The sequence below is a fragment of the Pelobates fuscus genome, chromosome 2 (assembly GCF_036172605.1).
Source record: "Pelobates fuscus isolate aPelFus1 chromosome 2, aPelFus1.pri, whole genome shotgun sequence".
Lineage (NCBI taxonomy): Eukaryota > Metazoa > Chordata > Amphibia > Anura > Pelobatidae > Pelobates > Pelobates fuscus.
The window spans coordinates 403,375,899-403,399,211 of NC_086318.1; the positions used below are offsets into that span (position 1 = coordinate 403,375,899).

General features: G+C 40.4%; 1 protein-coding gene across 1 annotated transcript in view; it reads right to left on the bottom strand.

Moving 5' to 3' along the window:
- The window catches only part of THADA (THADA armadillo repeat containing), a 519,919-nt gene that overhangs the window by 422,334 nt on the left and 74,272 nt on the right, over window positions 1-23,313 (bottom strand). The window contains exon 23 of the mRNA XM_063443899.1: window positions 228-360. Within this exon, the coding sequence (XP_063299969.1) occupies window positions 228-360 (133 nt within the window). The remainder of the gene's footprint in view (window positions 1-227; window positions 361-23,313) is intronic.

The following is a 23,313-nucleotide window of genomic DNA, read 5'->3' on the forward strand; positions in this document are numbered from 1 at the left end:
ATAAATTGACATGGATTCTACTTCACTGTTTTATTGGTTTGTGTGTATAATTGAGGACAAAAAAAAAAAGCACAACAAAAACAAGACAAAAAGTATCAGCAAGCCATGTGCTGTAATCCAATGTCTGTATGATTGAAGCTTGTTCGAACCTGCACCACTGTATTGTATTGTACAATAGGCTTGTATCATTCCTAACAACAACACAGCACACAGAGCCTGTTAAGTACCTGTATGTAGAATGGAATGCCAGCACTGCGTCTGGTTGCACATAACTTCGAAGATGGATCGCTAGATTTAATTTCCTCTAAGACATTGCATAACCACTGGCAGGGTAAGCGATGCAGACTTTCCTCCTTGCATCTGAAAGAAACAGGCAAACAGGAGAGGTCACAGAGGGCAGTACACGTTATTAAAAACATGCTACACCACTTCAAACACAGAAATAAATCTGCTTTTTAACAATTAGACCTTTCACAGTCAGAAAATTTTGGACACACAAGTCTCTTGGTTTTTTTTTTTAGAACACCATGCAAGAATTAATTAAAGTTAACCTGTATCCACTCAAGAGAAAATACGCGGTCAGATTGCCATCATCATTATATTTTTACACGCAAAAAAACCAAAGCAACAAAGACATATGGAAATTCAAAAGAAAAATAATCCCCAGCTCCCTTTTCATTCCATTTTCCTCCCCCTCGAGAGATGGCGAGAAGATAAATTTCATTTTCAAGTGTGATTTAGCAAAGCAGAAGTCTTGTTTGATGCAATAACTTTCTTAAGTTCTGTTTGATTCCCGATCACAATATTTATAGGAGAAAAGGTTGGGGGGAAATTTAAAAAGTGAGATTCCAAAATAGAACGTACATTATGAAATCAGTTTATTGCCTAACTAACATCTGCTGGAAAAGGTAATTCTATAAACCAGCAAGTATGAATCAGAAAATAAAGACAATGAGTTGTTTTTGAGGATAAGGCTCTAGGTCAGGGTTTCCCAATTGGGGTTCCACCAAAATCTTGTGAACCAAAATGGCCGGCGGCGGTGAGGGAGCACTCTCCCCGGCTTAGCTTCCTCGCGCGCACAGCAGTAATGCTGGAGCCTGAATATGACATCACTTCGGCTCCGGCGTCACTAAAAACACGCCCACGCGAGGGAGTTGAGCAGGAAGATCACTGCTCCCTCGCCGCCCACACACCAGCCGCTCAGCAGCCCCACTGGACCCCAGGGACATAGAGACTTGTCAGGATATTTATATCGGCAGACATTTTGTGCTATGATAGAAATTAAAATGTATATTGTCAGTCACTCTGAACAGAGCAGACTCCATTTTGTTATTTTCAAGTTAACAAAAGACACAAGATTTCTATCCCTTCTGTAAAACTAACCACTTTGCCAGAAGCTAAGGAATGCTTAGTATATACAAACCTGTTGATAAGGAATGAGAACGGGGATGGACAGACTGTCTAAATGCTAATGGAATATAATTAATTCTAAAACCCAGGCATTTGTGACAGAGAAGATTAAATAATTTAATTTTACTTTCGATAATGTATAAGAGTCCCATTGTAATTTAAGGGTCATATTTAGTATTATAACTGTCATATTAGAAATTATAGCCGAATTTGCCAGACACATAGTCTGAAGAAAATTCGAAGAAACTCTTGAACTGACAGAAAACTTGAGTTATAGACAACTATAAAGATAAGGTAAATGACATCAAAATAGCCACCAGGAAAAGTTAACTCTTTCCTGGATAGGAATGTTTATTGGGACGAGACTGCCCTCTATCGACCAACTACTTAAATTGTTATCTGAAAGGTAAGCACACCCCCAGTGTTTCTATTGGTCTATCACCTAGTGAATTTTTCCTTTAAAAGTTAAGACAAAGGGAAGAGAGAGGTATGCAGAAAGGCAGAGAAAGCAAGAGAGTGAGCAGACGGGGGCAAAAGAGTCGGAAGTAGGCTAAGAAAGAAAAGCAGAGAAAGAGACCCATGAAACATTCCTTGACACTTAGCTACCTACTAATCTGATGAAAATATCTACTCAACTGGTAATTATACTGGTTTCAGTTCATTTAAATTAATTAAAATTTTCTAATAGCATGATATATGACTGGATAAATCACGATCAGATTTCGATATTTAGAAATCTTAGTTACTAAAGAATATATAATTAGACATTCTATACTGCAGATAGAAATGAATAATTATGTATTTATGTGAGATATCACATGTTAGCATATCGTGATATTTATCCAGGTGTATTGATTTGCTCTAAAATAAGAAAATATCTGTTTAGGCAAGTTAAAATTCTGCTTATAGAACATGGTAGATTACTCTTATTGGATGGTTCCAGGAAATGACTAATGAACTGGTTTAAATGTTATTTTATTTAAAATCACATGAGAATAGGTCTTAATTACTTAGGAGGTCTAGCCAGCATTGAAAGGGTTATTCTGTCAACTAAAGTTTTATGGCTTTATGCTGCAAACTGTGTGAAACTTTTTCTTTGTCTCTGTGAAAGACAGTCATAAATCTTGTCTTGACAATTAAGGCTGGTAGCCATTGGAAGATGTTTTTACATTGCCATTGTATTGCATGCCATGTTATACTAAATATTCATTGATTATTGTCACGCATGTTACTTATTATTATTATTTAAATTGTCACAATAAATTGTATTTTTATAACAAATTGTGATTTTATTTATATGGAATACATTTCACTTACACGATAACGATCTTTGGGATATGAGAATTGAAATAGTGGGCAATTCTCAACTGTTTACTATTATTATCCCATAAATATCCCCACAGACTCCATGTCAGCACTACCAAAGGTAGGGAGGCTGGGTAGAGTAAAATAAAAAAATAAATAAAAAAAAATTGTATGTGTGTCTGTTAGGGAGTTTGTATGTGTTTGTGTGTCTGTCAAAGAGTGTATGTGTGTCTGTCAGTGAGAGTGTATGTGTGTGTCAGTAAGAGTGTATATACTTTTGTATGTGTGTCTGTCAGAGTATGTGTGCCCGAGTGTGTGTCAGTGTGTGTTTCTGTGTGTCAAGATTTGTGTACATGTCACTGTGTGTGTGTGTATGTGCCAGTGTATTTGTGTGTGTGTGTGTGTGTGTGTGTGTGTGTGTGTGTGAATCTGAGTGCATGTCAATGTGTTTATCTGAGTATATGTCACTGTGTGTGTATGTGTGTCGAGGTGTGTGTGTGTGTCAGACACATACATACATTCACACACAGATACACACACTGGCACATACAAACAGAAATACATGCACCTTGACACACACTGGCACATACAAACACAGATGCACACCGTGACACACAGATACATACACACAAAGATACACACGGTGTGTCAAGGTGTGTGCATCTGTGTGTCAGAATCATACATACTGACACACAGATACACACTGGCACATACAAGCACAGATACACACACCTTGACACACAGATACACACCTTGACACAGATACATACTCAAATACAGATACAAACTGTGTGTCAAGGTATGTGTGTGTGTGTGTGTGTGTGTGTGTGTATCTGTGTGTCAAATACGCACATTGACACACAGATACACACACTGGCACATACAAAAAACTGCACATTTAAAAAAATAAAATTGTATGTGCCAGTGTATATCAGTGTGTTTGTATGTGCCTGTGTGTGAATCTGAGTGTGTGTCAGTGTGTGTATATGACACTGTGTGTATGTGTCAATGTGTGCATCTGAGCATATGTCTGATCCAGTGTGTGTATATGCCACTGTGTGTATCTGGGTGTGTGTGTGTATGTGTATCTGGGTGTGTGTATCTGGGTGCCACTATGTGCCAGTGTGTTTACATGTGTGTCATATACATACATACACACTGACACACACACCTTGACACATACAGAGATACACACACACTGACACACAGATACATACACACACACACACACAGAAAGATACACACTGTGTGTCCAGGTGTGTGTATCTGTGTGCCACTATGTGCAGTGTGTATCTGTGTGTCCGATTCATACACACTGACACATGTGTGTGTATCTGTGTATCAGATGGATACAAACATAGACACACACACAGATACACACACTGGCACATGCAAAACCTGCACAATTGTTTTTTTTTTTTTTACTGGTGGGGGTTTCCACGATGTTTATACACTATGTCAAAGGGTTCCACAGGAAAAAATTATTGGAAACCCCTGCTCTATGTACATTGCTAGCAGATGTTCTATCCAAATATGTAATTAAGCCTAGCAAGACTTATTTGTGGTTGATAAAATGTATACCATTAAAGTACACATTACATCTTCAAATATACTTGAAAATTAGTGTAAGCTAATGTGTCATTGCTTGTTTAACAATTTGATATAATGTGCCCACGTATCACCAAAGAACTTGGGCCTTCAAGTGACTGAGCCACTGATGTCAATATCTTTGGGATCAAAATTATAGTCAGAGGTGAGCTGAAAGCATTTTGGACAGTTTTCTGAGGTGGATCTTCCAGTTCCAATATATCTGTCAGTTTTGCCACTGTCCAGTGGTAAATCATTTCAATTTTGACACATCTGTGTGATTTCAGCCACCTTGCTCTAAATTTTGACGTAGCAGCATCAATTTAGCAACCTCAATACGATTTTTACGCAGCCAAGTCAATTCAACCATGATCACAGTTTTTCGATACATTATAATTTTGACTAAGTTGTTCTGGCTCCAACTAAAGTGATACGATCAGCAACCTTCGTGCTTTTTAATCCCTTTACTGGCAACGGCATCTTGACTGACACACTGCACATATGCCAATGATGCAAAACTGACGCAAGGGCCAGGGTCTATATAAACCTCTGATCTTTAGGTCAGTGCCCCTTTGTGGTTTCTCACAGGGTGCAAGCGCCATCATACTGCTGTCCCCGATTTCCTGTTCCTGACCCCACTACGTCCCTGATCCTGAGCTTCTATACTCACGTTTATTTTATTTTGATCTGGCCACGTTCCTGACCACAAGTTTGTCTTAATCCTGATTCCAGTGTACCAGACCCGGCTACAATCATGGCCTTGAATTTAGTCTTGCCCTGAATTAGACGTTATCCTCGACTTTTCCAGTATTCCTTCTCCAGGTTTAACTTGGTTCTGATACTTCGGATGTCTACCCTAAGTGTTATTACCGGGCCTTAGCATGGCTGGGTATATGTGTCTCACTATGCATTCCCACTGTGCCTTCGATAAATTTTGGCTTATATCTTACCGAGGGTCCTCTCATATCCTGACACATCCACTGCTTTTAGATTAGGCAGACAAATGATTAGTCATCATACAGTGAATCCTTGCATAGTAAAAGATAAAATATATAAAAATAAATATTTCTGGCAGTTTGTACTTTGGTGAAAAGCCTGGTTATTCGATTAGTTTGAATTGTCAATAATGCAATACAGAAATGCAAAAAAAAAATTTGCCAACAAGATTTTTTTTCCCTTTGGAATCTTGGGATACAATATTGTAAATTCATAGTGAATTCTCAGCTATTTACTATTTAGCAAATAACACTCAAAGATGCAAACCTTTTGGGTTTTCTAGAGAGACAAAGATGCATTATTTCTGATTATTACAGATAGTGACAGCAAATTTACAAATGCGTGAAACTTCTAAGATGGAATAATGCAGTATCCGACAGTGGAGAGGTGTGCTAAAAAAAAAAGAGGAGAGGGGTGACTTCCATTGAGAAGATCTATGGAATAGTAACGTCAACAAACGGAAGACAAGATTGCACGTGTGTTTTCAGAACATGACCTAAAAGCGTCGCCTAAACAGCAGATGAATATATTAATGGTCTATTAACTGCAGTCACACAAAGAAAGACAAACTGTTCATTCTAGTCTTTCATTAGCAGACTTCAGGAGCACATGTCGAGCATTTGCTGTCAAACACTTCTTGATGGCGTTGAAGCTAATGGCTTATGACAACATGCCAGTCTGGTGCACAGACAAAAGGGGAAAGTTTGGGCTATGTCAAAGCCTGCAGATTCCTTTGGAGTTTTCTGCAGGCAAAACATTTTACTATGAATTTGCCTTTGTAAAAACCGCAATATATATATATATTAAAAAAAAAAAAAACAGCAGTGATTACATAAGAAACCTATGAAAAAATCCCTTTTCAGATGATGCAGCAATTTCTAAACAAAGCTGTTAGTTTAACCACTTGAGTAAAAGAGGAATCGATTCTGAAACACAAAGCATTGCTGAAGAGTTCGTTTTATACAGTTTAACCACAGAGCCAAGTCTGTGTATTCAAACTGCTCAGAATCCAAGTCATGTTGCTGCCAATGTCTTTCAGCAGTCAACAGCAGAACAAGATGGTTCTTGAATTTTTTTATCTGACGTAAACCAGTTTTATACTCTTTATATTAACCTGGAGCAGTGTAAAGAAGCAAAATTATCCCCACGCCCTTTGATAAAGCAAACGCACAATTTTTTTAATTACTTATGGAATATACCGGTGAATGCAACCAAATGCCTTTTTCCACTAGTTTATAAATACATACATATACATGTGTGCGTCCTCTAAATAACTGCAAAGACACTATTGCAGATCCTTTTATTTATCCATCAACACTCTACATAACTAGACTTCAACATTCTATGTATAACCTCAAACACAATAGGCTATTTAAATTGCGAGTCTGGCCTATATCCCCCACCCCTGACACTATTGAAGGGAAGATATTGATTAAAAATGTTAATTTTTAATTTTTTATAGCACTTGACTGGTAACCTCCCCCCCCCCCCCCAAAAAAAAACCACCACCACCACCACCCCATTTTATCATTTTATTTTTCAGTAAAAGACCGACAATTAGGTTTGTGCAATGCAGGAGGGACCTAACCTAAGTGCATCACCAGGACTTGCATTTAATGAACTGGCTGAGAAAATAGTGGGTTTACACATCTGTCAGTAGCTGATGCCATTAATTTAACCCCTTTACTGTTACTGATATCTCAGGAGAGGAGCTGTGATTTCCTACGATTTCCACGTCCAGCTACACCCCCAGCAAATCAGTAACAGGAAAGGGTTGAATTAGGCACAGCTGTAGCAAACAACAGTTGCTCTTGGAGAGTGAAGCTCCCGTCAATTTCAAGCAAGCTGGGAGAAGAATGTCTTAGTGCTGCCATTAGATTAAAGTAACTCTGACCTGCGCGCTAACTGGAATTGAAAAGGCATGTAATATTAAAGATATATATTAGCGGAAAATAATGCCATCTCTTGGCATCCATTAACCACAGGACCTAAAATCAGTCTCATAGTTTGTGATGTCTACAATACCCCATCAGACCGCTGATGGAAAGGTTTTAGCACTCCAGCTGTTATACATGTATTTATAACACATACACACATACATATTTCCTTCTACGCGTGGATAGCTAAATGTGTTCATAGAAATGGTTCATCTTCAGGAATGTTGTGAGACCATTTGTAGCAGAACAGTAAAACTCAAGATGGATTGCTTCACCAGTGGAGGGATTTGAAATTATAGCATTAAATTGTATTTCCAAGATACGCTTCAAACCTACTCCCAAAGTTACTGCTTCCTCCAATCGTGGTTTTAAAAAGTATAAAAGGAAACATGAATAATATATACGTCCCCCTGGAGATTGCGAAACAGGGGACTTTTTCATTTCTTGCAGTCAGCCATTTTTTGGAAACTGATCTTTTGCCATATTTTCCTTTTCGCTCTAGCTCAAAAATACATTCAAAGGCAGAAGCCTGTGATACAAGGTGCCCCGGTGTCATAAAAGGAGAAACGTTAAAAACAATTCATACATAAATACAGAGAAGCTGGTTTGAGAGGACTGCAGAGATTCTAAAGGTTCCACAGCATTTTAAACATTTTCTTATTGGAAAACCAGATATAGCGTAGCTTCACAACTTCACCAAGAAATAGTCTCAGGCATGTACCAAGATTTTTTTGTAACTGGGATGGAAAATTACAAGCTTTTAAACTACCATCTTCACTGGGATGATGGAAAATGTGTGTCGTATACAGAGCGCTTTGGCCAGTGTCTGCTAGACATACGTATCCCTTGTTGGGAGTCATTAGTATGATTACCCCCTTAAGGACACAGCTTCAAAAGTAAAAGGCCTGCATGCCGGAACATTTCCGTCATGTGACTATAAGGGGTTATTATTAACCGACATATTCCACGGGTTTCCCAGTTTTAAGACAGTGATGTTACCACTGTTCTAATGAGCCGATTTATGTCACATGATGTTAGAGAATGACCAGACTTGCTCAAGCTGGAAGAAAGGTTGCAAATGCTCAAACAGTCACTAACTGCAACACTGGTATGCATCAAGGGATCATATAATGCAAAATGGAAAATGGTTTACAGCAAAGGACCACTACAGATTCCTCTACTGTCAAGAACAGGACTAAGGAGCAATAGTGGAAAGTGATCACTGGACGGATATAATGTACTTCAACTAATCTCAATTTCTGCCATGATAGGCGGATCAGAAATACATGTAGACTGAATTAATCCACAATTCCTTACTGCCATATGTGTTTTATTGTCAGATATAATGCCCTTAAATAATAATTCATATTCTGCAAAGAATCCACTCTTCATAGAAGTAATTCCAAGATTTGCACAAATTTAGAAAGCCTATGCACAATTGTATCACTTTACAACTAAATACCTGACGCACACTACCTTTGCCCATACTCACTGTAATGAGGGTCCATTTTCTTTTAGATACACTTTAATGATTGCATTTTAGATAATTGCATATTTATTGTGATCACAAATTGCTGTATTATTATATCAACGCAATCTGGCTCGATTGGAGCTATGGCTTTTATTATTTTCATAAAATGTTATCTGCGATTGTATTATAAATTTACTGAGTGGCTTCTAACCAAAGAAAAGCTCATAGGATTTGGGAATTAGGTAATTATCTAGATCTTTTCTCTCCCACTATAGGAATTCGCATGCAACTTTGAAACAAACTTTTAGAAGATTCCTTTCTTTAATACATAAATTAATTTGTGAAGCGGTCATTGAATTGCCGGAATCTAGTTCCCAAATCTGCTATGCTGGAGTTCGCCCGCGCTCTGCACAGATGTGGGGCTTAACTCCACCAGATTAACCTTCAACCTACAAAAACCACTAAACAAGGGGGAAGCTTTGAAGAGCCTTTTTTTATAGCCACTATGATGCTCTGGGTCATAAAATCATCTCAGTCAAACTGGTATTCACACAACCCTATCAGAGTACACAAGGCTCTTACTTTCACAGTAAAACACAAAAAAAAAAAACTAATGAGAAATTTCACATTATTACATTTACAATACATAATCAAAACAATATCCAAGACACGGCATCATAATTAAAATAGTTCCACTCAACATACGGAAAGCTAGGAGTTGTTAAATTGTGGCTTGCGTGAAAAGAACAGTATATGAACAAAGCAAATGCATTTTTGAAAATGTGTTTTTCTTAACGTCACAGTTTTTAAAGGCCCTGACTGTACTGAGTGCTGATCTGTGTACTGGGGCGGAAAAAGAACAAGTCAATTTAAAAAAATAGTAGTATAAATCTTATAAATGCTGCAATAGTGTTTAATATATTTCTAATAACACATATTACTTTACTTTTTGGCCTCTTGTGCTGAAGATATTATGTTCCCCGGCAAGCATACCTCCCACATGTTAATTGTGAGAGCCCTGAAAATAAGTGAATAAACCAAAAAACTAAATAAGATAAAAACCATAACTTGGTGACAGTTTTAGCTTATATCTATGTTCATGTCAGTCAAACCACTGCACACATGCAGTTGGCTTTTCTGTAAATGGCATTGCGGTAGTTGTCACTCTGTAGATTCTGCAGCAGATGCGCAGATGCCTGGCATGTCTTCTGCAACAGACCACAAAGCCCTTTTGGGAGTTTTGCAAGCATCTGCGCCCCTCTGTTCCTGATTGGCTGTTCAATTCCCATATTTTAACATATTTGCAATATGTTTCATAACTGGTGCAGGAAACAAACAAAAAAAAAAAAAACCACCCTGTTCACTTAGAGGATTGTCGAAAATACATATAAGATAATGAATTCCAAAAACCATATCCTGAAACATTTCAACAACTGTATTAAGAGCCAAGGAACCACTTTTAACAAAGTTAATACAACACACGGACATTCTTCAAGCTCTAAAAATCCAATGGAGCCATTTAATACATTGTTACAGTTTATCATAATGAAACTCCTTTAGAAACAATGTCCGCAAGCCAAGAGCAGCTTTATGGAAAAATGTATTTAAAGTCCTACACATTTTCAGGTTGTTCATACTTGGGCATTAAAGATGTACTGCATTGGGGGACACCACAGTTTAATAACCTGGGCACTGCAGGATTTAAAGAACTTTATTTTCCTTGACTTTCAGCAAATCTTATCACTACAGGCCACGGTCCAAAACTAAGAATCTACTGCCACAGTAATTACCGTAAAAGATACCGCACTCTCCTGGATCCCAGGGTGCAACCGGGCCTGAGGTTGGCCAGTCCTAACAATGTAATTTGCAGAATATAAATGATGGTCCAAGCATTCAAGGTAATTTCAAAGTGTGCAGGTTTATTGGAGCAGATAAAACAAAAATGTTGGCCCACAACCGGGCCCAGGGTTGGCCATTCCTCACAATGTAATTCACAGTAAATAAATGATGGTCCAAGCATTTAAGGTAAATCCAGAGTGAGCAGGTTTACTAGAGCAGATGAAGAGCAACGTTTCGGCCCACAACAGAGCCTTTGTCAAGCTTGAACTTGGCAAAGGCCCTGTTATGGGTCAAAATTACCTTGAATGCTTGGACCATCATTTATATTCTGTAATAGTACAAGCAGATATCTCCATTAAGTTCAATATTTGCTCTGCAATGTTATATAAAGACCAAGGTATACATGAACCTTTCAGGTGCATCCAAGGTGTAAACAATGCTTCCTATTGATGGATCCATATCCTGGGATGATGTCAGATACTTTCTGTAGCTTCTCAATCACTGGACCGTTAAAGGGACACTCCAGGCATCAATACAACTGTATATATATTTTTTATACAGTTTTATATAATGTTTTGGCCTCTTTTGGCCTATGCAGTGCTTTTTTGCATGCTCACATTTTTATTGCTCTTGTATTAAAAATAAATGTTTTGCAGAAAGCTACATCATAACCTGCCACGCTGACGTCCTCTCATGCCATAAAAAAAGACTTTCTTATGCACACAGCTCAGCCACCGACAACATTGCTGTGCATTGTGACATGTAAATTTTCACCTATTTTCCATTTCTCAGTAAACTGGAGGCTTTTCTTTGAGAATTGTGCAATATCCAGCACAGCCCCCACAAATTGTATGCATTGCAGCCATTTAAACAGGAGGGTCTCTTGCCATGTGACTCAAGTGACAGCTGATGAGGGATACTGGATAGAGTTGCTAAAATAGGCATGCCCCTATTGAATCGGGAAGGTGGCTAGAAGCTAAAGACTATTCAAATTTTGCCATTTGTAGGCTCCTTTAAAAGTATCAGAGCGTTGCCACCAGGGGTGCAGACAAGCAGCATTTCCGACCGGACCACCAGGGATCAGGAAGGATTCCCCACTCCCTGAGGCTTGATAATCTATATTTTGGTTTTTTTAATTTCTTGTGGGCTGTAGTGGTTACTGTGCCTGGAGTGTTCCTTTAAATAATCCACCAGTACCCCTCCCAAGATTAGGTTCTGGATCAATCCCTGCCTGGCATCTAAAGGGATAAACAAGCACCCCAAACATTAAAATTGAATATTGTAAAGAATTTAAATTAAAAAAAAAAAAATTTCATATTGTGTTTTAACACAGAAGTGTTTCTTTAACCAGGATTCTGAATTGTGAATAACATTAGAATTACAGGAGAGTCAACTGCCGTGTGCATAGTATTTTAACCTAAACCATAACTTTTTATGAGACTAGCTTTATTTTTCTTTTGCAATAAAACAGTATAACGAATGGTATGGCCTTCAAAAATACAGTAAGGCTATAGGAAGGAATGCATTGAGAGTCGGGTAAAAAATAAACCAGTTATAGTGTGATGAGAAGAAATATGCAGGGTTCTGATGTGAACAAAACAACAAGAGTGCGCTTTCATTCGAACTTCATGTATTCCCACATTAAAACCTCATTTAAAGAGCACCTGTTACTGTGAAATGTCATTGGTGGAAGACATTCTTCTATATATTTCTATACATCTGTGGCCAAATTACTAGCAAATTTACAGATGGAATGCATGCCACTGGGAGCGCCCCACAATGCACTGTTCATGATTCTAAAACGCAGTGTACACAATATTTTCACAGAGCCCGCTGAATTTACACGCACAGGGCGCGTACGTTTAAATATCATTTTACATAGACATTTGGAACAGATTTGGCTACCACAAAGCATGAATGCAATTGTGACTGGTATCTAAAGCAGACACTATTACCCACATACATGAGGATGGTATGTCCGTAAATAAAATGATATATTGAGATCTATTTTAGAATAATAATAGCCTAATCTACAGATTACAACGTAGCATGTGGCTCAGCTACTCTTCGGACCAGCGGAATGCTACATTATCAATGGAAGTAACAAAATATACAGAAAAGACACTATTAAAAACACATTGATTGTACAATTAATAAGTTAGGCAGTTAAGAATATCTGTAATATAATATTAATATAAAAACAGTACACTTTATTAGTTTAACAAGCAGATCTCGTTATTCCTTCACACTATCTGTAATTCCTGACCGTTGCTAATGGAACATTTGTCTCAAAGCCAAAGAAAAAATGTAAAAAAAATTAAAAAATAAAAGCAACAGTGCTACTTTAGGAGCATACACCTGTGATATACAGGGCAGCGATAGGTCAGGGCTGAACTTGTAACTGTGGTTTTCAGAAGACTGGTGTATTACACGTGTTTAAACCTGTACCTCAATGAATCATTTTAATTTTTACTTCAAGTCACTCATACTTTATTAGGTTCACTCTACGTCACTACTATAAATATATAATTTTCTGCAACATTCTAGAACCTTTGTATTGGTCGCCATTAGGCCTGGGCAACGCCCTTATTAAACTGCAGAGTTCTTGAATCTTATTTCATGAGCCTTGGCATTTAGTCCGTTGCTTGACTGCAACTCCCACAATCTACTGCAAGGATGCTTCTCGTACATTCGACATGCCTGGGCAAATATACTTCTAAAACACAGCAGCTTCAATAATCCACTGTCAGATGGCTGCTAAGCTCCACAAGTCTGAGAACACTATTTGAGTATGTACTGAACTCCCCAAAAGGAGCAAACCACACAGACCTCACATCTTGCAAACGTATTTTAAGCCTCAATACTTTAGGAAGCCAACGCCTGTGGGAAAACCAAGTGGCCTCTAGAGATATCTACCCTCTGTTTAGAGATATTGGATGAGAAATGTATCAGGGTGTCTATAAAACAAAGCTGAAATGGATACAGTATCTTATCCGCAGCAGACTGCGTGCATGGCGAGCGCCAACATTTTTTTTTATTTTTTTGGAACGTCGGCACTTGCTGAGCTAGACAAGCTGTGAGTTTAAGTAAAGAACTCTTGCCTTGAGATCTTCCAAGTTTAACCAAATAAAAACAAAACGGGAAGACAAATATTTTCAGAACCGTCTAAAGGCTGAGAAGTACATAAAAGGTCATTTACAATAAATGTTATTGGACAACAACCCTATTGAAGCGTGTTTTGAGGTAGAAAAGTGTTCTGGGGTTTGATGTTTCTCAAAGTAACTCAATACATTGGGGCCCAGTTTCTAACACATGTGCTCTTTGGTAAGCAGACCGAGCCACAGAATATAGTGTAAAGGCAGCAAAGGGTGCAGTCAATGAAATGAACGAGACAACTCCCTTATGCTTGGCAAAGCGATTTATCTTGTGGTCTGGCAGCAAGACGACTGCTTTAAGCAGGTGCTCCTCCCCGAACGAATTATAGAGCATGGAAAATACATAAATGTTATGAGCTTCCACACAGCTGAAATATCTATCCATCCCCTGACTAAAGGGTTTTATTTTGAAGGAGGTCAGAGAGGATGGCAATTATTTGTATTGGCAAATCTCTTCCTTGCTGAAGGAAAAGGCAATGGCAAGATTACGGACCTGAAGCTCCTTTAAATCTTAAAGGCCTCCAACATTATACAGGATTACAATACATGGTTAAATGTATTGTATAAACTTTTTTTTTTACACAATAGTAACATGGTGGCTTCAACTGCAGGAAAAAAAAGATTTTATCAGGTTCAACTTAAAAAAAAAAAAAAAAAAAAAAAAAAGCCTGTAGATGCTATGGATCTAAAGGAAAGGATAAAAAAAAACTACAGGCATTTGCTTAACTTGGTAGTCAACAAACAATTATTAACAAAGTCCATTTTAAAGATAAATTTACAGGGTTATGTATTAAAGGGAGAATTGTCAGGAATTCAAAGTTAATTTCAAAACATGTATTCCTGACCAGGGGCGGGCTGGGAAGGGGGGCAGGGAGGCAATTGCCCCCCAGGCCGCCCTAAACCCAGGGGCCAGGGCTGCCCACATCCAGCAAAAAAAGAAAAATCTGAATCCCCTGCCTCTGGCTGAGGATTCAGATTTTTCAACTTACCTCACTCTTCCTGTAGCCTGCAGTCAGTGGAGTCGGCCGGCCTCTCCTGATGATGTCAGGAGGAGGGGGCGTGACTTTCACTGCTCTTCTCCCAGGACCGCTGGGGAGTCTGGGAGAAGAGCAGGGGAAGCCACGCCCCCTCCTGACATCATCAGGAGAGGCCGCCGCCTCCACTGACTGCAGGCTCCAGACTTAACTGACTGTTGCTGTATGCTGGCTGCTGCCCACCCCTACCTGGCTTAAGGTAAGACTCAGGTAGGGGGAAATACACTTTAGTTTTTTTTTTTTATTCCCCTCCTCAGCCCTACCTCCCCCCTCTCCCCCGTCCTCAGCCCTACCTCCCCCCTCCTCAGCCATACCTCCCCCTTCCTCAGCGCCTGTCCCCTCCTCAGCCCTGCCCCCTCTCTTCCCCCCTCCTCAGCCCTGCCCCCCCCTCCTCAGCCCTGCCCCCTCTCTTCCCCCCTCCTCAGCCCTGCCCCCTCTCTTCCCCCCTCCTCCGCCCTGCCCCCTCTCTTCCCCCCTCCTCAGCCCTGCCCCCTCCTCAGCCCTGCCCCAACTTCCCCCCTCCTCAGCCCTGCCCCAACTTCCCCCCTCCTCAGCCCTGCCCCAACTTCCCCCCTCCTCAGCCCTGCCCCAACTTCCCCCCTCCTCAGCCCTGCCCCAACTTCCCCCCTCCTCAGCCCTGCCCCAACTTCCCCCCTCCTCAGCCCTGCCCCAACTTCCCCCCTCCTCAGCCCTGCCCCAACTTCCCCCCTCCTCAGCCCTGCCCCAACTTCCCCCCTCCTCAGCCCTGCCCCAACTTCCCCCCTCCTCAGCCCTGCCCCAACTTCCCCCCTCCTCAGCCCTGCCCCAACTTCCCCCCTCCTCAGCCCTGCCCCAACTTCCCCCCTCCTCAGCCCTGCCCCAACTTCCCCCCTCCTCAGCCCTGCCCCAACTTCCCCCCTCCTCAGCCCTGCCCCAACTTCCCCCCTCCTCAGCCCTGCCCCAACTTCCCCCCTCCTCAGCCCTGCCCCAACTTCCCCCCTCCTCAGCTCTGCCCCAACTTCCCCCCTCCTCAGCCCTGCCCCAACTTCCCCCCTCCTCAGCCCTGCCCCAACTTCCCCCCTCCTCAGCCCTGCCCCAACTTCCCCCCTCCTCAGCCCTGCCCCAACTTCCCCCCTCCTCAGCCCCCGTCCCCCCTCCTCAGCCCCCGTCCCCCCTCCTCAGCCCCCGTCCCCCCTCCTCAGCCCCCGTCCCCCCTCCTCAGCCCCCGTCCCCCCTCCTCAGCCCCCGTCCCCCCTCCTCAGCCCCCGTCCCCCCTCCTCAGCCCCCGTCCCCCCTCCTCAGCCCCCGTCCCCCTCCTCAGCCCCCGTCCCCCTCCTCAGCCCCCGTCCCCCTCCTCAGCCCCCGTCCCCCCCCTCAGCCCCTTCCCCCCTCCTCAATCCCTGTCCCCCTCCTCAGCCATCCCCTGTCCCCCTCCTCAGCCATCCCCTGTCCCCCTCCTCAGCCATCCCCTGTCCCTAAGTCAGGCTCTGTCCCACCCTTTCCCTGCTCCTTTCCCCCCCCTCTCAGCTCCTGCCCCCTTTCTTAGCCCCATGCCTCCCACTACAGCCCCATAACATCCCCACTACAGCTCCTCTTCCCCCAATTGCAACCCATATCACCCACACCACAACCCCTTTCCCAAATTGTAGCCATCAACCTACTTAAGACCCTATCCCCCCTTACATTTCCTAAACCCCTCCAATTACAGTTTATACCCTCCACTACAGCCCCTGTCCCCCCACTACAGCCCTGTTCCTTTACTCAGCCACTGTCTACTGGTTTTAAAAGTGTAAAGTTTGGGTGTATGTGTGTGTCAGTATGTCTGTATGTCAGTCAGTATGCCTGTAACAGTGTGTCTTTCTGTGTGCCTGTCAGTGAGTGTGTGCGTGTGCCTGTCAGTGAGTGTGTGCGTGTGCCTGTCAGTGAGTGTGTGCGTGTGCCTGTCAGTGAGTGTGTGCGTGTGCCTGTCAGTGAGTTTGTGTTTTTTAGTGTGCGCCAAATCAGCAAGTGTGTGTGTGCTTGTCATTGAGTGTCTGTTGAGGTGACTGCTCCCCCGCCCCCCCCCCCCTTTCAATCACATGGGAAAGGTGTTTTTACTCTCCTCTTGGTGCAATGGGCCACTTGACTGGATTTGCCCCCCAGGCCAAAGGCTGCCAGCTGAATCGACTGATGCCTCAGACGCCCGTCGGAGTCGGGTAACGGGGACGCCATGTGCGGCCTACTGGAGATGGAGCTGGGGGTACGTGACCGCTATACCCGGCGCCGGACCAAACAAACAATGCTGGTTGGGGTTATCCCGGTCCCCTACTGGATGCCTTGCTCACACCCCACTGCAACCGCATTCCGAGCACAAACTCGAGGAGGCGTCCAGACCACACAAGATGGCGGAGGCTCCCACACTGACCTCGCAAACCCTCAGCCAGACAAAAGAGACACGCAACGACCTCTTAGATGCTCTATCAACGCAGGACTAGCCAGACCCGTTTAAGCATAAATGCTAAACCTAGAATCTGCCTAAAATGTACTTTAAACGCTGAACTAGACACTCTGGTAAACACGTAACATGATTGATAACAATAAGCTGTTAGACCAGCCAGTTTAGTACATGCCATTTCTTTTCGTTGTTGGAAGCACAAGTCTTAGGCCTAGCACACTCTGCAGTACCATAATGGAACTGAATGTAACTTAACACGACAGCGAATTACTAATCATACTGCAAAAGTTCCATAAGATGCACTGCATATTATCTAAGCCTGTCTATAAAATGCTCCTGTTAATCGACATTTTAAAAAAAAGGCATCAATTTCCCGGAAATGTAAGCCAACAATGTTAGCGCCGTATTAACCTTATACTGTATACAGCTCGCACATTTCCCTTTCTTTATTCTGTATCCCAGCTTACATGCCTTAATAAAATAAAGATTGACCAAAAAAAAAAAAAAGTGTCACTTTCAGTACTGGAACCCTGTAAATATTGCTTTAATTAAAGCACAAAGAAAAAAGGTCTACTGGCATGTTTATCCCATTTAACTGCACTGCCTTTTTATGACTTTTTTTTATTAAAATGTTAAAAACCAATTACAATTTTTTTTCTTCCCAAAGCTAATCATAAAATCTCACACACATTAACAAGTGGTTTGTATGAAAAACAAGTCATTGGGACTGGATGGAACCTTCCCGAGCAGGGATGACTGTAATAGATAAAGTGCGTATGTGTCACACACCATGAAACATTGGGCAAGGGCAGAAGGGCAGTTCTGAAGTGTTTTTAATTATCTTTGTCATTTGAACGCAGGCCCAACTAAAACATTTACGATTCTACCCATCTGTTTTACATTGTTGCCTCTCAAATGCAAAACCGACAAGAAAATAAAAAAAACGTTTAAAAAAAAAAGGAAAAACGCCTCTGCTTCATAATTACTGTTCTACGTATAAAAGTAAAAAATGTCAGGAGAGTACTAATGAGACAATAAAATAAAATGAAAATGAAAAAGTAAAATAAAAATATGATTTCATATTTTATGTTACTTGTCATTCCTTTTTTTTAAAAAAACAAACAAACAAAAAAAAAGCTTTTTAAGCAATAACTAAAGCAAATGACCCCTTTATTTATTAGAAAATGAGAATTAAAGATAAATCATATTCCAACTTTTAAACCCTTTTTAAGAAACCTTTTAAGCCAGCCAAGCATGTCTCGATATGCAGCATAAATAAACTTAAATAATATTAGCATTTAGCAGGGAGATGACTCAACATGCCTGGCGCTCCCTTCTCATTATTGCCCCAATTATTTTAATGGGCATTTAAAATAAATTATTCCGATGAAGGGAGCGTGCGTGCCAACACAAGCATTAACCGTAAAAGGTAAGTCCCAACAATTATTTATTTATTTTAAATGTTATGCCACTTTATAAACAGTCTTTCAAAGTTCAGTTTAAAAAAAAAAAAAAAAAAAAACACTGCCGAATTTCATAAGGTTTGGGTATACAAAACACAAATGAAACAATAGATAAATAAAACACTCACTCAACTAAATCAGTCCAAGGTTGGGCATTGCATCATGGGAAATGTACCTCACTAATATCTGAGATGCCAAGGGGATCATCATGGAACAAGAATCACAATCTAAGCCTATTTAGAGTAAAGTGAGGGGGAGGGGGGGGGGGGGGGGAGAAAACAACCCCAAACCTTAGCATCTCATTCTTACAGATTGACAGTTTGACTCAAGACGTTCTAAAAAGAAAAGGCTACACTTTGCCATAGACTTTTCATCATACGGAAGATTGCAAGCAGCAGGCATCTAAGTACCATATGACAATCACATCTGACAACTCTAATAATACATTCCAGGGATTTGCAGATTTGGATTCTATATCCTAAGATTTCATCTGATTATATCCTTTGTGGAATTCAACATACGCATGGTCCTGCTTTTCTGGTTGCCAATTTAAGTGTTAGCTCTGTGCAGACGAGTGCCGGGCTGCCTTGCACCCTTTCTCCTTCACTGTATGTGATAAGGGAAGAGAAGGCATGGTGTCTAACATGCCTATGTTTAACATTGGTTTTATGACAACATAATAAAAAATGTTTTAAACATTTTAAAACATCAACTTGGTGGAGGTGGTCAGGGAGAAGTATTAGTGGCGAGTGGATGTAACTGCAGAAGTATTGGTCATGGAGCATTGAAATACTAATTGTTTAAAGAGACAGGAGTGTCATTTCAAGCAATCTAACTTTGTCCATAAAAGTCTAGTGCTATGCAATGGTATCAGCAAGTATAATTCTCTTATTTTTACGAGTTCTTCACTCTCTCCCCCCTCCTCCCAATTTTCACAACAGTAATTCAGAGTCTCATTAACCCATTTAAAACTTTAATGATCAGCTGTACTAAACAGCGATTAAACTTGCAAACATTAATATGAAATTTGAAAAAATTGAATACACCTCACAAGAAATCCCTGCTAGTTTATGTAGTTTATTTTGCTTAGTGTACAAAAAAAAAACTAAAACAACATGAATATGTGCTTAGGTTAACTTTCCCAAGCTTCGTGACACCCGTGCAATTGATGGTGCGCTTGGCTTGTGCTTGCCCCACACATCTTAAGCAGAAATATTACCACACATGCATCGGGGAAATACAAGAGTCTTTTTCCCATCTTGTGTAAAACATGGCACGAAATAAACACAATTACTTCCTTTTTTATTGAAATGTTCTTAAGGGATGTCTAAATGCAAAATGTAATTTGTATGTGAGCTTAATAGCGAGAAACAACTAATTCCAGCAGCTGGAAAACATCAATTAAATAAGATTTTGGAATAAAAAAAAAAAAAACCCACATGCAATTTCCCAAATATGAATGTCTGACAAAGCACCCTGGGACTATCCTAGCTCAAGCAAGGCACGGTAAAAATGATTATTGCTAACACATGCCAGGATTCTGTAGCATTCTGAAGAAAAGCAAAATTAAAAAAAGTTCCACCCAAAATTTCCTGAAATATGCTCATTATGGAGAGTGGAGCTAGCCATCAAGCGCAGAGGACATGCGATCCTGCTGCTCCAAAGATGCTTTACTTTATTACAGATATTTTTCAGGTTTGTACTGTAGACTGGCTTATTTTAAGCCAGGATTCCTCTTCTGATGGTTATAGGTAACGTTCAAAGCTGTCTAGCTATCAGGATTTGCTCCACCAGACACGAGGCACAAGGTTTCCAAGATGTCAGTTGGTGCAGATAACTAGATAACTTCATAGTCTAAGTAGCCACAACTAAATTTGTGGAACCAAACGCCGTATTGAAGTAGAAACAATGTCTGTATCCAAGAGAAAGACCAATGATCTCTTCAATGACATCCAATGTCTCTTTGCACTGGACCTCACGTGTCACTCAGGAAAAGGTTCCCACTACAAAAAGATGAATTAAAGCAGTCGAGCAAGATGGTAGTTATTTTTTGGATTCAGCAGACCTGCACACATTATCTTATAACTCTGCTGAGTCCTCGCTGCTTAATAAGCAAAGATGTGTATGACGATGATTACAGTAGATGAAATATTGTCAAGATAATTGGTATTCTGGATGACTCAATGAAAATGCCGGGATAATTTGGCCACCTCCTTAAGGCCTTGCTACTGAACCACTTGTTACCATCTAACAAAACGGAAAGAACATATTGCTATGCCACAGGACATGCGCGGAACTCGTTTCCCAAATCCTACATATGGGGAGGAGCACAATTCTGACATTACATTTTTCAAGGACCTACCCTTACAGGCTAGAAAATAAAGCACCCATAATGGGACAGCCCAACCATTGAAACAACTACAATGCGCTGAAGTAGTTAAAGTATAAGAAGTCCCATGGTGCAGTACATCGCTAATCTAAAAAACTTATGATATATGCTTTGTTTCTAAATCATAAGTCAATGCTTTCTGGCTAGAATACATTTTCCAACTGCGATGACCTATTTATCTGTGTTACACGTTTATACGGGCAATACAAAATAAATAGGAAAACAGTGCTTTGCCTTAGCGGACAATGGCATTATTATTTGAGCCAACAGATTTCCCAATGTAACCTCCTTAGGTGCTAAGGGACTCTATAGATCTATGAATGTCCCAAGGAGTATGATGGAGTAAAGACAATTTTATTTTGCACGTTAGCGTATGTTGAGAAGTGTATGGTGACTAAATTGGGTCCCACTAAATGTCAGCATAGTCTAACACTCAACACACAGAACTTAAGTTAACAAATACCAATAAAAAAAAAAAGAAACCTTAAAACGTATTAACAGACCTAAGAATGGCCGGATTTAATGTTAATATTAGAAAAGTAAAGGACAGGCTGAGGTCAGGAAAACAGAATGTACATAAAGGGTAAACAAGACAAAAGTCAAGGGATACAGAAGTCAGAATAGTCAAAGAACAAGCCACAATAAAATACAAAAGAATAAACAGAAATAATGTGCTCACGGATAACCAAAGTGAAAACCATGGCAGGGCAATGAAAACTGGCCATTATGGGTTTAAATAACTAAACTCTGATTGGCCAACACATGCCATGTGACGTTGAAACATGCGTGCATCTTCATGTCAATATCACGGACGTTCCGCAAGAGGCATATGTGGTTTTAGAGTATCTCTTTAACCCCTTAAGGACATATTGCATGTGTGACATGTCATGATTCCCTTTTATTCCAGGAGTTTGGTCCTTAAGGGGTTAAATAACATGCCAAAGGTGTTTGCAATGTAACATGGCTTTCCCATTGAGGGTCTAAATCACTTTAAAAAATTTAAATATTTATTCCCTTAGTAAAGTTTTTATTTAGAAACGTGGACCTCCTCACAGCCCACATGCCCTTATCATCATCAGACAACCATTCTATCTTTTAAAACAACGAGTTAGCGCACAAAACTGGGAAAAAAATGTAAAATTAAAAATAACAGAGCTTATTGAAAATGTCACTTTGCAGAAAATAGTTCTTACAAATAAAATGAGTATTGTCCTGATACGTGTAAAGCAGTCTCTTAGATAGCACAGTCCACCCCATGAATGAAGTAATCCCTTCTGTATCCCAAGGACTCCTGGGGTTACAACTCAAGTAACAGTCTTACCGAGATATTGTATACATCCTCATATGGGATATTCATCATTTATATAAATTAGCAACAGTTTCTGATAGATTATTTCAGAGACTCCATCATTTTTTTAAAGGAATACACCTATTCAACACAGATTTGATAAATACTTTCACAGAAAGTTACAATTCTAAGGCTCTATATGTGTAAAATATGTGCAAAAAAGGCCACACAAAAGACCACCCTCGGTATACAATCCCATACAGCTATTATACAAGGGTAAAAATATGTGCAAAAAGCGCTGTTTTTTTACGCTCACCTTCTTGAGGGAACTGTTGGATATTTGTGGGTATCCATGTTGATATTAATTTAGCAGCAGTTGGATTGGTTAATTTGGCCCTAAAAATCTAATTTTAAAGAGATACTCTTTAAAAATAAATATAAATATAATAAAAACAAATATCACAGGGGGTCTGACAGTGCATAGTGTGGGATAGATGTTCAAAAAAATTTATAAATATTCCTAAAAAATTACCTAGTCTAAAAAATGTCTAAGTTCAAAATCAATATTTAAGCCAAGGGGTGATAAAACCCAAGCTTAAATATCCATTGCATCTCCCGGATAGCCAACATTTTGGTGTACTCTCCTCCTCCTTTGTCTTTTTTGGCCTTCTCTATTCCACAGAACTATAGTTGACTTGGGTCCATCTCGTGTTTCAACTTGAAGTGCGCAGAGACACTGTGGCCTTCTAAACCTCTTTATGTTCTATATGTGTTCGTACAATCGTTTCTTCATTTGCCTTTCGGTTCGTCCGATGTACTGTAGTCCACATGTACAGTACACCATATAAATTACTCCACTTGTATTGCACGTAATATATGGTGGAGCTCCATTTTAAGTTCTTATCCCCCTAGACTGTTACTTGAGTTGTAACCCCAGGAGTGCTGGAGGATACAGAAGGGATTTCTTCATTTATGGTGTGGACTGTGCTATCTAAGAGACTGCTTTACACGTATCAGGACAATACT